Below are 12439 nucleotides of genomic sequence, written 5' to 3' on the forward strand. Positions count from 1 at the left end.
TGTGAATTTCTTAGTGTGAGCAGTGTCACAGTCAAACATCTGGGAGCCATATAAGTAACTCCAGGGGAGTTAGATGGGCTAAGAGCACCAGACTAGGGAAAATCCCATCGGAGTAAGTCATGGGGCACCACTGGGTAGAAGTGAAGACTCTGGGGTCATGCTGGCTGTGCCACTGAGTGGTGGCAGGATCCTGTCTCTGTCTGATCTCCTCATCTGCAGAGTGAGGATGGAAACAACCCTATTATAAAAGGTCATCATGACTTGACCTATGTCATGAACAGGTGGCTGAGGCCCCTCAGGACAAGGCCTAGTATTTGAGCTGTCCTTATTTCAGTTATGTCCCAATTCTGTGGATGAGATCTGTGAAAAACCCTCCCTTGGTGCCTTTTCTTAGCTTTTCTCTGAGGCAATGTCAAAAAAACACAAGACACACAGCTGGACCTAGATGTCTGCCTCCACCCCCTTCGTCCTGTGGGATAGTGTTTCAGACTGTTCCAGCTTCGAACCATACTAAGAAAGGCATTGTACATGATGCCACAAACACACACGCTCACAAACACACACACACATATACACACACACACAAAGAAAACTTTCACGAAGAACCTGGAATGCACTCTGATATTTTCTGTACTACTGTTTCATTTTTTTTTTAAACGTTTATTTATTTTTGAGACAGAGAGAGACAGAGCATGAACGGGGAGGGGCAGAGAGAGAGGGAGACACAGAATCGGAAGCAGGCTCCAGGCTCTGAGCCATCAGCCCAGAGCCCGACGCGGGGCTGGAACTCACGGACTGTGAGATCGTGACCTGAGCTGAAGTCGGACGCTTAACCGACTGAGCCACCCAGGCGCCCCACTGTTTCATTTTTTTTAAGTGTCAGTTACCACCCATTAAATTAATTTCCTCATATGGTAGCTGGCCCATATTTTGAAAAACTCAGCTCCATGGGGCGCCTGGGTGGCGCAGTTGGTTAAGCGTCCGACTTCAGCCAGGTCACGATCTCACGGTCCGTGAGTTCGAGCCCCGCGTCGGGCTCTGGGCTGATGGCTCAGAGCCTGGAGCCTGTTTCCGATTCTGTGTCTCCCTCTCTCTCTGCCCCTCGCCCGTTCATGCTCTGTCTGTCTCTGACCCAAAAATAAATAAACGTTGAAAAAAAAAAAAATTAAAAAAAAAAAAAGAAAAACTCAGCTCCAAATCAAGCATGACCAAAACAGTGCATAAACAAGCAAAGGAATCTACCCCTCCTTTAGATGCTAAAGTCATTTCCATGTTCCTCATGATTTGCCTTTACACCGTCTTACCCAGTGCCGTCCCACAGCACCAATTGATCATCCACAGCCTTGATGTGTGGCCATCGATTAGTGTGCCCTGATGGGCCTGAAAAGGCTCAGTGATCATGCCTGGCTTCCCATTAATGCTGCAGCCTGTGTCCTTTTGTCCCTGCAATTTCGTTCCAGCCAACAAAGTACTGCAAAACAGTATGTGCCTTTTGCTAAGTAGATGAATTTAGTTGCTGATGAATGACTGGATGAAAGAAAGATTTGGGCATAAATATCATAATTTGTTTATACATAAATCTTGAGGTAGATAATTACAGGCTCTGAAAGAAAACTGCCTCTGTAGTCTTAGTCATTTATTTCACATTTCATGATTGCTTAGCCAGATTAAATTTGTTCTCATGAAAACATTCAAGTTTAATACTCTTCATTTTGAGGGATGAATTTACAATTGAAGGTAATTCCAGGATGCAGTAGGGGATGAAGCATATTTGCTTGTTTAAATAAATTTGCACAGCCTTAAAAAAACAAACAAACAAACAAACAAAAATTCCTCTAAATTGTTTTTGGAACTAGCATAACTTAAAGTTAAATATGATAAGCAAATAAAAATATAGTTAAAATAATACATCCCTTGGAATTTTACGTCTTGCCATGCACGTAACCCAACACACACACATACACACACACACCTGAAAGAAAATTTCACAAAAAATCTGGATTGCACCTGATATTTTCTGTTCTGTTATTTAATTAAAAAAATATTTTTTTTTAACATTTATTCATCTTTGAGAGACAGAGAGAGACAGAGCATGAGTGGGGAAGGGGCAGAGAGAGGGAGACACAGAATCCGAAGCAGGCTCTAGGCTTTGAGCTGTCAGCACAGAGCCCGACACGGGGCTCAAACTCATGAACTGTGAGATCATGACCTGAGCAAAAGTCGGAGGTTCAACCGACTGAGCCACCCAGGCGCCCCTGTTATTTAATTTTTTTTAATGCTGGTTACCACCTATTAAATTAACTTCATTGTACTGTAGCTAGCCCATATTTTTTAAAACTCAGCTTTAAATGAGGCATGACCGAAACAGTGCATGAACTGCTCCCCCCGCAATGTTGAACGTCATTCCAGGTTCTTGTGAGTACAATCATTGTGCACTTAGAGCTGACCCCAAGATTACCTGACTGCTCTCATGTCAGAATGAAGAGAAGGGGTGCAGCCTACTAGGCTTACAGAATCTGAAAGCTGCAAGGAAGAGAGCTATTCCCACATGTTTTCTCCAAAGGAACTAAATGCAAGATATAGTTATTACTTCTGAAAATAGCACTGTGAGTAAATGAAACTGCAAGAAGGTCGTGTTAAGATGAGAACCAGTCTCTCTCTCTCCCCATCCCATTCCTTTGGACTCTGCATTTTAACAGGCCATAGTGATAAGACAGGGTTATGATTTACTTTTAATTTGTTATGTAAAACCCTGTTCTATAATGTAAAAAGTGAATGGGAAGTCTGGTACCTGGAAAGCTACTAGGCCATAGGTGTAGCTGGATCCTCTTGGGAAGAGAAGAGCATGGCAGACAGCTGGGGCATCACTCCTTCCCCTACTCTGTCTCCATCAAGCAGTGTCTCCTGACCTCATGGAGATAAAGCAAAGACATTGGGGCCTGACCCTGCAGAGCAGTAGAGATCCAAAACACTGGATACCTGTTGTAGCTTGGTAAATGTTGAATGAGTGAATGAATTTGTAGTGACTTCATGCCTACTGTACAGGACTCCCTTATTTGCTCCAACCAGCCAGAACTGGGTTCAGGCCAACAGCCTGGACTGGATTTCATGAGGGTTTTGTGCCCACTCTGGGTACGGCTCCATGACTCATCATCTCTTTCAGACCTCCCAGTCATCACTGAATGTCCAAGAGTGAGTATTTGAGCAGTAAATCTGGACACCATCCAGATATGGAGAATATTACGTGGCTCACTGAGTTCCCTTAAGGACACATGACAGCTAAAGTGTCATGGTGTCACAGTTGGATACAGAGGTAGCCAAGGACACTGTGATTCACCCCTCTGGTTGCCAAAGACCTCTTGGCTGGGAAAACAGGAGAGAGCCTTTGGTCTTTTTTTTTTTTTTTTTTTTTAATTTTTTTTTTCAACGTTTTTTATTTATTTTTGGGACAGAGAGAGACAGAGCAAGAACGGGGGAGGGGCAGAGAGAGAGGGAGACACAGAATCGGAAACAGGCTCCAGGCTCCGAGCCATCAGCCCAGAGCCCGATGCGGGGCTCGAACTCACGGACCGCGAGATCGTGACCTGGCTGAAGTCGGACACTTAACCGACTGCGCCACCCAGGCGCCCCAGAGCCTTTGGTCTTAAATGCTTGAAGCTGCTTAGTGTAGCTACACCAGAGGCCGGGGATGGAGCAGCAGGCCTGACTAGCTGGGTACCAAGGGCATGTCGGGCAGTAGTCTCCAAACTGTGCCCTGAAGAGCACCCATGGCCAGGAGCCTGAAGCTGGACTCGCCCAGCACACCTCAGCCTGCACTATGAGAAGTCTGTTTTATGGCTCGCATTGCCCCAAGATTTCCTGCATGCAGGAGATCTAATTTCTAAAAAAAAAAAAGTTAAATCTCTTGTTTTATTTTTTTTTAATGTTTATTTATTTTGAGAGAAAGAGAGCATGAGTGGAGGAGGGGCAGAGAGAGGGAGACACAGAATCCTAAGCAGGCTGCAGGCTCTGGACTGTCAGCACAGAGCCCGACGTGGGGCTCGAACTCACGAACTGTGAGATCATGACCTGAGCCGAGGTCAGCCGCTCAACCAAATTAGCCACTGGGACACCCCCAAATCTCTTGTTTTACACATTTAGGAGATAAATTTAGGCCCCCAATTTAAGCTGAATGTCTGCGTCAAGGTCATGAAACCACACTGAAAGAGAGCTAGCACCAAAACCCATTCTCTTGAATCCCAGCCCTGGTTCTGCTTTACAAGCCCCACCCAGCTCATTAGTTGAGAAAATTGAATTGAAAGGAGTTGGAAGAAGGGGTGGGCACTCAGACCCTGCCCCCTCGGGCATATGGATGCCACTACAGGGAAAGCATAGAAGTCTTATCTGATCCATGGGAAAGTGTTGGCTAACCTACTTAAGCTTAGTCATTTAGCAAACATTTATTGAATGCCTGCTGTATGCTGGGCAAACCCAGGAGACACGGCAGCCCCTGTTTTCCTGGAACTTGTCTTATAAGGGATATCGACCCTGATCAGATTTTTTTAAGTATGCAAACAAATCAACCTTATCATATATAATTGCAAAGCATGCTATGAAGGGAGAAGTTCCAGATGCTGTGAGAGCATCTATAGGAAAACCTGACCAACGCTAGGGGATCGTCACACAGTGTTCTCCTGAAAAGCTGACATTTGGGCTGAGATCAGAAAGACATCCAGGAGCTAAAGTTGGTAAATAATGATCACTCATCTTTATGGAGCATTTACCAACGTAGGCTTTCCTCACTGCATTAACTTCTGTAACCCACCCAGCAAGCATGGAGGCTGGTATTGTTATTTTCCCCATTTTACAGAAGACTAAACTGAAGCAAAATGTCACAAATGCACATGTAGGCCTTTGGCTCCAGGTGGCAACCCATAGTCCAAGGCTTTGGAGGCAGGTGTGGCTTGGGAGTGAGAGAAGCCGAGACTGCTGATGCACAGGGTGGTCAGTCTAGATGAAGCTGGCAAGGCAAGAAATGGCCACATCACGTAGGTTATGATATTCTTGTCAAAAATTGTCCTGTTTTTCCTACGACAGTAAGAGATATTTTAAACCAGGGAACACATGATCGTATTTATGTTTTAGAAACCTCACTCAGGCTGCTGTGTGGAAACTGGATTAGAAAGAGGCAAAGGGGCGCCTGGGTGACTCAGCTGGTTAAGCGTCTGACTTCGGCTCAGGTCAGGATCTCGTGGTCTGTGAGGTCAAGCCCTGCGTCGGGCTCTGTGCTGATGGCTGAGAGCTTGCAGCCTGCTTCAGATTGTGTCTCCCTCTCTCTCTGCCTCTCCCCCACTCACACTCTGTCTCTCTCTTCCTCAAAAATAAAGAAACATTAAATTTTTTTTTAAAAAAAGAGGCAAAGAAGAGGCATACAGATCAGTTAGGAGGCCATTGCAGTAACCCAGGCACAAGATAATGCTGACCAGGAGTGTGGCTTGCCTGAGGAGAGGTAGAGAAGTAGACAGACCAAGCACTTCCAAGTAAGTTAAAAAAGAGACTCTCCCTTAGAAGCAATGGTGTGAAATATGCTAATTACTAATTACTTTTATCTAGTCCTTTCATAGGAAGTATGGAAGTATTGTGTTAATTTCAGTACACAGCATAGTGATTCAGCATCTCTATACATTACACTGTGCTCACCACAAGTTGTAGCTACCCTCTGTCACCATATGAGGCTATTATCATATCATTGATTATATTCCCTATGCTGTGCGTTTTATTCCTGTGACTTATTCATGTCATAATCAGAAGCCTGTGTCTCCCACTCCCCTTCACCCGTTATGCCCAACCCCTGCACTCCTCCCCACTGGCAACCATCAGTTTTTTTCCCTATATTTATAGGTCCGATTTTGCTTTTTGTTAATTTATTTGTTTTTTAGATTACACATATGAGTGAAATCGTGGTATTTCTCAGTCCAACTTATTTTGCTTAGCACAATACCCTCTAGATTCATCCATGTTATTGCAAATGGCCAGATCTCATCCTTTTTTTATGGCTAATATTGTGTTGCATATATGTACCACATAGGAAGCATGGAAGTTCTTAAACTGGTCCCATACACAATAAAATTGTACCAAGGACTGCCTTGAAACATTCTATACTATATTTAACCAACTGAAAACCATGTCAAAGGCCTGCTTCTTGGCACCTCTGTCACATGATCCATCATCTTGGCCCCTTCTGCCTACTGGCAGGGCAGTTGCCCAGGCCTGTAATTAGAACTGTCACATTCCTGAGGAGCTGCTGTGGCCAAGGCCCCCAGGGCAGAACCCTGGTGGGTTCCGTCAGACGTTCACGCTATTCTAGGAAATGCCCCATTTACCAACTCTAAATGTCAGCCCACAATTCCTTGGCTTCTCCATGTTTGGTTCCCAGATTATTTACTTACTAGATGGCTGGAATGGAGTTCTGGTGAATAATGTCTCTCCTGCCAAGATGACAAATTGGGTTTCTAAAGACAGACATGTGGCTCTGTGCGGAAATAATATTTTGGGCATGAGTATCTTTGGCTGAATAGAATAATATGGAAAATGTGAAGCCCTGGATGGCTTTCTCTGTTAGTGGTTTTCTAACAGAGCCACTAACTCTGCAGAGACGCAGAGAACATTCAGCTGTGGAGGAGGCAGAGACTAAGCCAAACTGGACCAGCTATTTCCTCAGCCTCTGGGAAGCATCCTCCTTGTTCCTGATTAAGTCCCTTTAAGAAGCAGATGATATGTCTTATGTTCTAACAAAAGGAACATCAAGGCCTTTCAGAACCGGAGAATGTCCCCTGTCAGACTGGAGTTGGGGTTAGTAGCTCCTATTTGTAGAGTGCATGCTGATTTGATGAGGCATTTGACTGTATCCTCGAAATCCTGTTACACTCATTTCAAGTTTGATTATGTCTTTGTGAGGCAGAATAAGAAAGGCTAAAAAAAACACACACACACACACACACACACACACACACACACACACACACACAACAGGCTTGCCTTTCTCTGGGGTGTCCAGGAAACTGCCACAGTCGTTTCTAAAACGGACAGTGCCTTTTCCTCCTGGACGAAGTGTTCTCTGCCATCTCGTGGACGTGTTGGGAACTGCACCTCCCAATTGCACTTGCATCTCTGGGTTCATAGGAGGAACTACTGTCTCTAACCTTCCCCAGGTGAGAAGGTGAGAAGGGGCTACCACACCAGCCCTGGTCCAGGCTCCAGGATTGCCCAAATAAGAACCAGTGCAGAGAATAATGAGGATGATGACTGTGTTAACCTTCCCTGCTCCTCTGCAATGCGTGAGATCATCTATAACTGTTAGGGCTGACACCTGCCAGTCACCCATGAGATTGTACACCACAGGTGGAGATGGGGCAAGCCCTGCACGGGGCCTCCAGTCAGGTGCTTTTGTAAGAGTCAAGTTCCAAAACTTTGGTCTTTTTTCTTTTTTCTTTTTTTTTTTTTCCAGAGGGAGCAAGAAAATGGGAAACTAAAGTGGGCAACAGCTGTTTCCTGCTTCTGAGGTGCTGGTATTTGCTGCACTTCTGCTCTTTGGTATTAGGCTGGAATGGGGGCTGCTCTATAGGACCAGAGAAGGAGTGAGGTTTTCATGACATCCACCCCAGCTTGTCTTAGGTGAAAAGAGAAACCCAGAAACAGCTTGGGGTGGAAAGGTGCAGCACTGGATTTAGTGAGCGACCTTTGGCAACCGACTCTTTCAGGCATTGTGAGACAAGCAAGCATAGGCTGTGTTGGGCAGTGGAGAGAACAGAAGCTCCAGTTTCACCCCCGCTTTCAGTCTGCTCTCCTTCACATACCAGCCATACTGCACATAACGCATGTACCAGTGTGACCTTGGGCACATTGCCTATGACAATCAACGTTCTCATCTGTAAAGTGGAGACAGTAATAGAACCTGCCTCATGGAATGCTTAGAAGATTAAATGAGATCTAGTGCACAGCCTGGCTCTGGGCCAGCTCTCATAACCAATCCATGTGAGTAACAAATGTGCTGAAGTTTTCCTGGCCCCTCTGTAAACCTCTAATAGGAAGGACTGGTCAGGGTGTTTGGAGGGTGAGTAGAAAGAGTAATGGGTCAAGGGTATCTGGGGTTTTTTTTAAGTTTGTTTATTTTTAAGAGAGAGAGAGCGTGAGAGAGAGCGGAGGAGGGGCAGAGGGGAGAGAGGATCCAAAGCAGACTCTGCACTGACAGCAGCAAGTCCAGTGCAGGGCTCAAACCCATGAACCCATGGGATCATAACCAGAGCCAAAGTCAGACGCTCAAGCGACTGAGCCACCTATATATAATCTGTGATTCAAAACAGCCAGACTGGGTCATTAGCTCTCTGGAGGTAAGATGCGAACTGCAGTGTGCCTGAAGGAGCGTTGCACTTACAGAAACATGCCAAGTGCTTAGAAGCCAGGGCCTGTGCCCCATACGGCAGGGCTCCCCACCCTTGTGCAAGCGTGTGTCCAGGAGGCAGTGGTGGGGGAAGCCCCTCAGCCTCTGGGTCTGAGTTGGCTCCCAGGCTGTCCCCAGGGGACCCCTTTGAGACAGAAGTCGGCAGAATCTAGCCTGTATGAGGTCTGGCTGGATGAGTAGTGTGCGTGCCAGATGACTGCCAGGGTGAACGTGGCTCTTCTGAAAAGCACCTAAAGGAATTCCAATTTTAGCAGCAAAACCTGAGGACAGGCTCAGTTGTTTCTACTCATGTTCCACTAAGGATCCTAAGCTCTAGATTGTACGTCTAGGGTTTCTAGAGGTTGTCATCACCTCATAAGGGAAGGAAATACACATTTATTATCTACTGTGTGCCAGGCACTGTGCTAGGAAGTTTAGACCACCCTGTGAAGTAAGAATCATTATTTCGTCCATTTTACAGGTGAGGAAACTGAAATACAGGGAAGTGAAGTGGCTTGGCTATTCTACCCAGCTATTGAGAATTGAGCCTGAGTCAGGATAGAGGTAGGATAATCTTGGCCCCACCGCGGTTTTGTGTCCCCCACTGTACCAGGCGCAGGACCATAGATGTGGGAAGAGCTTACCAAACACTTGCTGAGTTGAAAATGGAAGGATTCATGTGCCAAAAGGGCCTTCGGAAATGCGCAGATGTCCGAGCGCAGCTCTGAAAGACAAGCTATGTGGGGCAGCAGCTAGCACATCATCAATTCAGAATTCCCTGTCATCTGGCCTGTGGCCTGCTGGCCTGCAGCCAAGCTGTGTACAAGGGCTGATTTGATCAGCTTTGGCTCTTCTGTTTTAGGCACTCCACCTTCCAAAGAGGTGCCAGCTGGGAAGTACCCATTCATAGTCACGTCCGATGATGGGCGGAAGGTTCCTGTGGTCCAGGCTTATGCTTTTGGCAAATACTTAGGCTATTTGAAGGTTGAGTTTGATGAAAAAGGAAATGTCATCGCTTCGCATGGAAATCCCATTCTTCTCAACAGCAGCATTGTGGAAGGTGGGTAAATGATGGCTGGACTTTGTTCTTGTTGTTAATGTTTCTTTTTTTTTTTTTTTTTCAACATTTATTTATTTTTTTTGGGGACAGAGAGAGACAGAGCATGAACGGGGGAGGGGCAGAGAGAGAGGGAGACACAGAATCGGAAACAGGCTCCAGGCTCTGAGCCATCAGCCCAGAGCCTGACGCGGGGCTCGAACTCACGGACCGCGAGATCGTGACCTGGCTGAAGTCGGATGCTTAACCGACTGCGCCACCCAGGCGCCCCATTGTTGTTAATGTTTCAAGGCAAGGCTGTAACACCTTTAAAGAATAGAATTCTCTCTTAAGTTTGCCCTCTTCATGGATAAGAAGATTGAAAATACACTCAAATGCCCAATATCCCATTTGCTTTCCCAGTTCCTCTCAGCATCAGACACCGTGTCACTGCCTCTTGTGTCTTTTCAAGCTTTGTCCAGGCATGGAAAAGCCACTCAGCTCATGTCCAGAGGAGAGCTGCAAAGGGGTTCAAAGCCCCACCACCAGCAGTGTGCCCACGGCAAGTTGCCCAGTCTCAGTGGGCTTCTGTTTCTTTATCACATGAGGGAGTGTCTTTTTTACTTTTTTGTCTGGGACTCAGAATAAAATACATCTTAAGTCACCTGTTTACATGTGGTGTACATGACCACAGCCCTGGGCCTCTCTCACCATGATTGGACCAGGGAGAGATGGGCAGTGGGGTGCCCTGCAGAGCCTGTGCTCACAGCACAGACCATCTCAACAGCCAGAGGGAGAGGCCGGGACTGCACAGCAGAACCTCAGAAGGCCCTGTAGACCTGCCCTGGGGACCTTTCATCATCCCCACTCTTCCCCACGCCACCCCCCCCCCCCCCGCAATGCTATCCCAAGTGGGTCCACAGGTGCTCATTCAGGTGTGATGAGTTGATGTTAGGATACTCAGTGCATCTTTAAGTTCAGATCCATTCCTAGTCTTATTACCAAGGAACAGAATTTTCTGAGGAAATTTTATAGTCAAAACGAAAATGTAGACAAATAGGGTAAAGAAATGTATAGTCACAACAGGTAAGCTAAATGATCTTTGATTCTTTCTCCAAAATTTAGGCCAGGGTGAGATCTGCCTTAATGGCAACCTGATTTTTTTGTTTTTTGTTTTGTTTTCTTCTGTTTTACTTTTTTCTAGATCCAAGCATAAAAGCAGACATTAACAAATGGAGGATAACTTTAGACAATTTTTCTACTCAGGAATTAGGGAAAACAATTGTCTATCTGGATGGCTCCACTCAGTCATGCCGCTTTAAGGAATGCAACATGGGCAACCTGATTTGTGATGCCATGGTGAGTGGTCCCCAGGAGTGCAGGGCCTGTGCTTAGAGGAAGAGGGGAGGGAGGAAGGTTGCAAGGAGGGACAGCCTGTTACAAAATTCAAGGTCTTTAAAAATTAATATGCAAACAATAGCTTGGGGTAGATTCATACTGAGTAGTACCTTGGGAAGGGGCCTAAACTATACCAGTTGACCATCACTTTATTGCACAAGAACTGAAAGCTTTATTGATAGGTATTAACCTTGGATGTCTGAATTTTGGATGTTGCTTTCCTTTTATAAGATGATCTGAATACGTGAAACTTCACTATTCTGAAGATGTAGACATAGTAGATAAAACACATTTGCTTGGGCCTAAATTGGCCAGAGTGTCTCACTGATCTGCCCTCTTGGATCCAGAGAACAAGGCTTTGTGTGACTGGAAGCCTCCTTCACAAGCAGAGAATGACGACATGCAGTTATGATAAGGCCTGTGGCTGAATAGATCGCTCAAGAAAACACCCCACTGTCTACCTGTCTACAAGAGACTGGCTGTTGGCAGCCCCTGGGGAGCCATGCTGAACCAGGGTCCCCAGGCCAGACTTAACACTCCCACCAAAGTCCGCACCCAGAGGGCTGATTCTTTGTGCTTGGCACTGTGCTTGGTACCTGGAGCCCAGTGCCTGATATATATACTCTCAATAACTGACTGCCAAGTAAATGACAATGTCCACACTTCCCAAGGTCAGACCAGTGCTGGCTCTTCAACATTATGCAGTCACACAAAAGAAGTAGCTAAAGACACTTTTCATAGATGCCATGATACTCTACATGGAAAACCTGAAGGACTCCACCAAAAGGCTGCTAGAACTGATACATGAATTCAGCATAGTTGCAGGGTACAAAATCAATGTACAGAAATTGGTTGCATTTCTATACACCAATAATGAAGCAACAGAGAAATCAAGAAATTGATCCCATTTACAATTGCACCAAGAACCATAAAATACCTAGGAACAAACCTAACCAAAGAATAAAAGATTTGTATGTTGGAAACTATAGAACACTTATGAAGGAAATTGAAAAAAAACACAAATGGAAAAACATTCCATGCTCATGGATTGGAAGAACAAATATTGTTAAAATGTCAGTACTACCCAAAGCAATCTACATATTCAATCCAATCCCAATTAAAATTGCACCAGCATTCTTCTCAAAGCTATAACAAACAGTCCTAAAATCTGTATGGAACCACAAAAGACCCCAAATAGTCAAAGTAATATTGAAAAAGAAAACCAAAGCAGGAGGCATCACAATCTCAGACTTTAGCTTCTATTACAAAGCTGTAATCATCAAGACAGTATGGTATTGGCACAAAAATAGACACATAGACAAAAGGAATAGAATAGAGTACCCAGAATTAGACCCACAAATGTATGGCCAACTAATCTTTGACAAAGCAGGAAAGAGCATCCAATGGAAAAAAGTCTCCGATGTTGGGAGAACTGGACATCAACATACAGAAGAATGAAACTAGACCACTTTCTTATACCATACACAAAAATAAACACAAAATGGATGAAAGACCTAAATGTGAGACAGGAAACCATCAAAACCCTACAGGAGAAAGCAGGAAAAAACCTCTCTGGCCTCAGCCGC

The 12439-nt window shown here is 45.3% G+C and overlaps 2 protein-coding genes across 4 annotated transcripts in view; one reads left to right on the forward strand and one right to left on the reverse strand.

Annotated features, from left to right (window-relative positions):
* Positions 1–12439, forward strand: part of NT5E (5'-nucleotidase ecto) — a 51057-nt gene that overhangs the window by 29080 nt on the left and 9538 nt on the right. For both annotated transcript variants that reach the window (XM_086707364.1, XM_086707363.1), the window contains exons 4-5: positions 9282–9479; positions 10660–10814. In XM_086707364.1, the coding sequence (XP_086563490.1) occupies positions 9282–9479; positions 10660–10814 (353 nt within the window). The remainder of the gene's footprint in view (positions 1–9281; positions 9480–10659; positions 10815–12439) is intronic.
* SNX14 (sorting nexin 14) overlaps positions 7445–12439 on the reverse strand; it is a 99061-nt gene continuing 94066 nt past the window's right edge. The window contains exons 30-31 of one of the 2 annotated variants that reach the window (XM_086707350.1): positions 9749–9782; positions 7445–9507 (exon numbers count right to left, since the gene is read on the reverse strand). The gene's annotated coding sequence lies outside the window, so the exon portion shown is untranslated. Of the gene's footprint in view, positions 9508–9748; positions 9783–12439 lie in introns of those variants that run through there. The other variant, XR_015251374.1, reaches the window with a different exon arrangement.

Source organism: Puma concolor, chromosome B2 (genome assembly GCF_028749965.1).
Source record: "Puma concolor isolate L17-30 chromosome B2, mPumCon1.1.hap2, whole genome shotgun sequence".
NCBI classification, from domain to species: domain Eukaryota; kingdom Metazoa; phylum Chordata; class Mammalia; order Carnivora; family Felidae; genus Puma; species Puma concolor.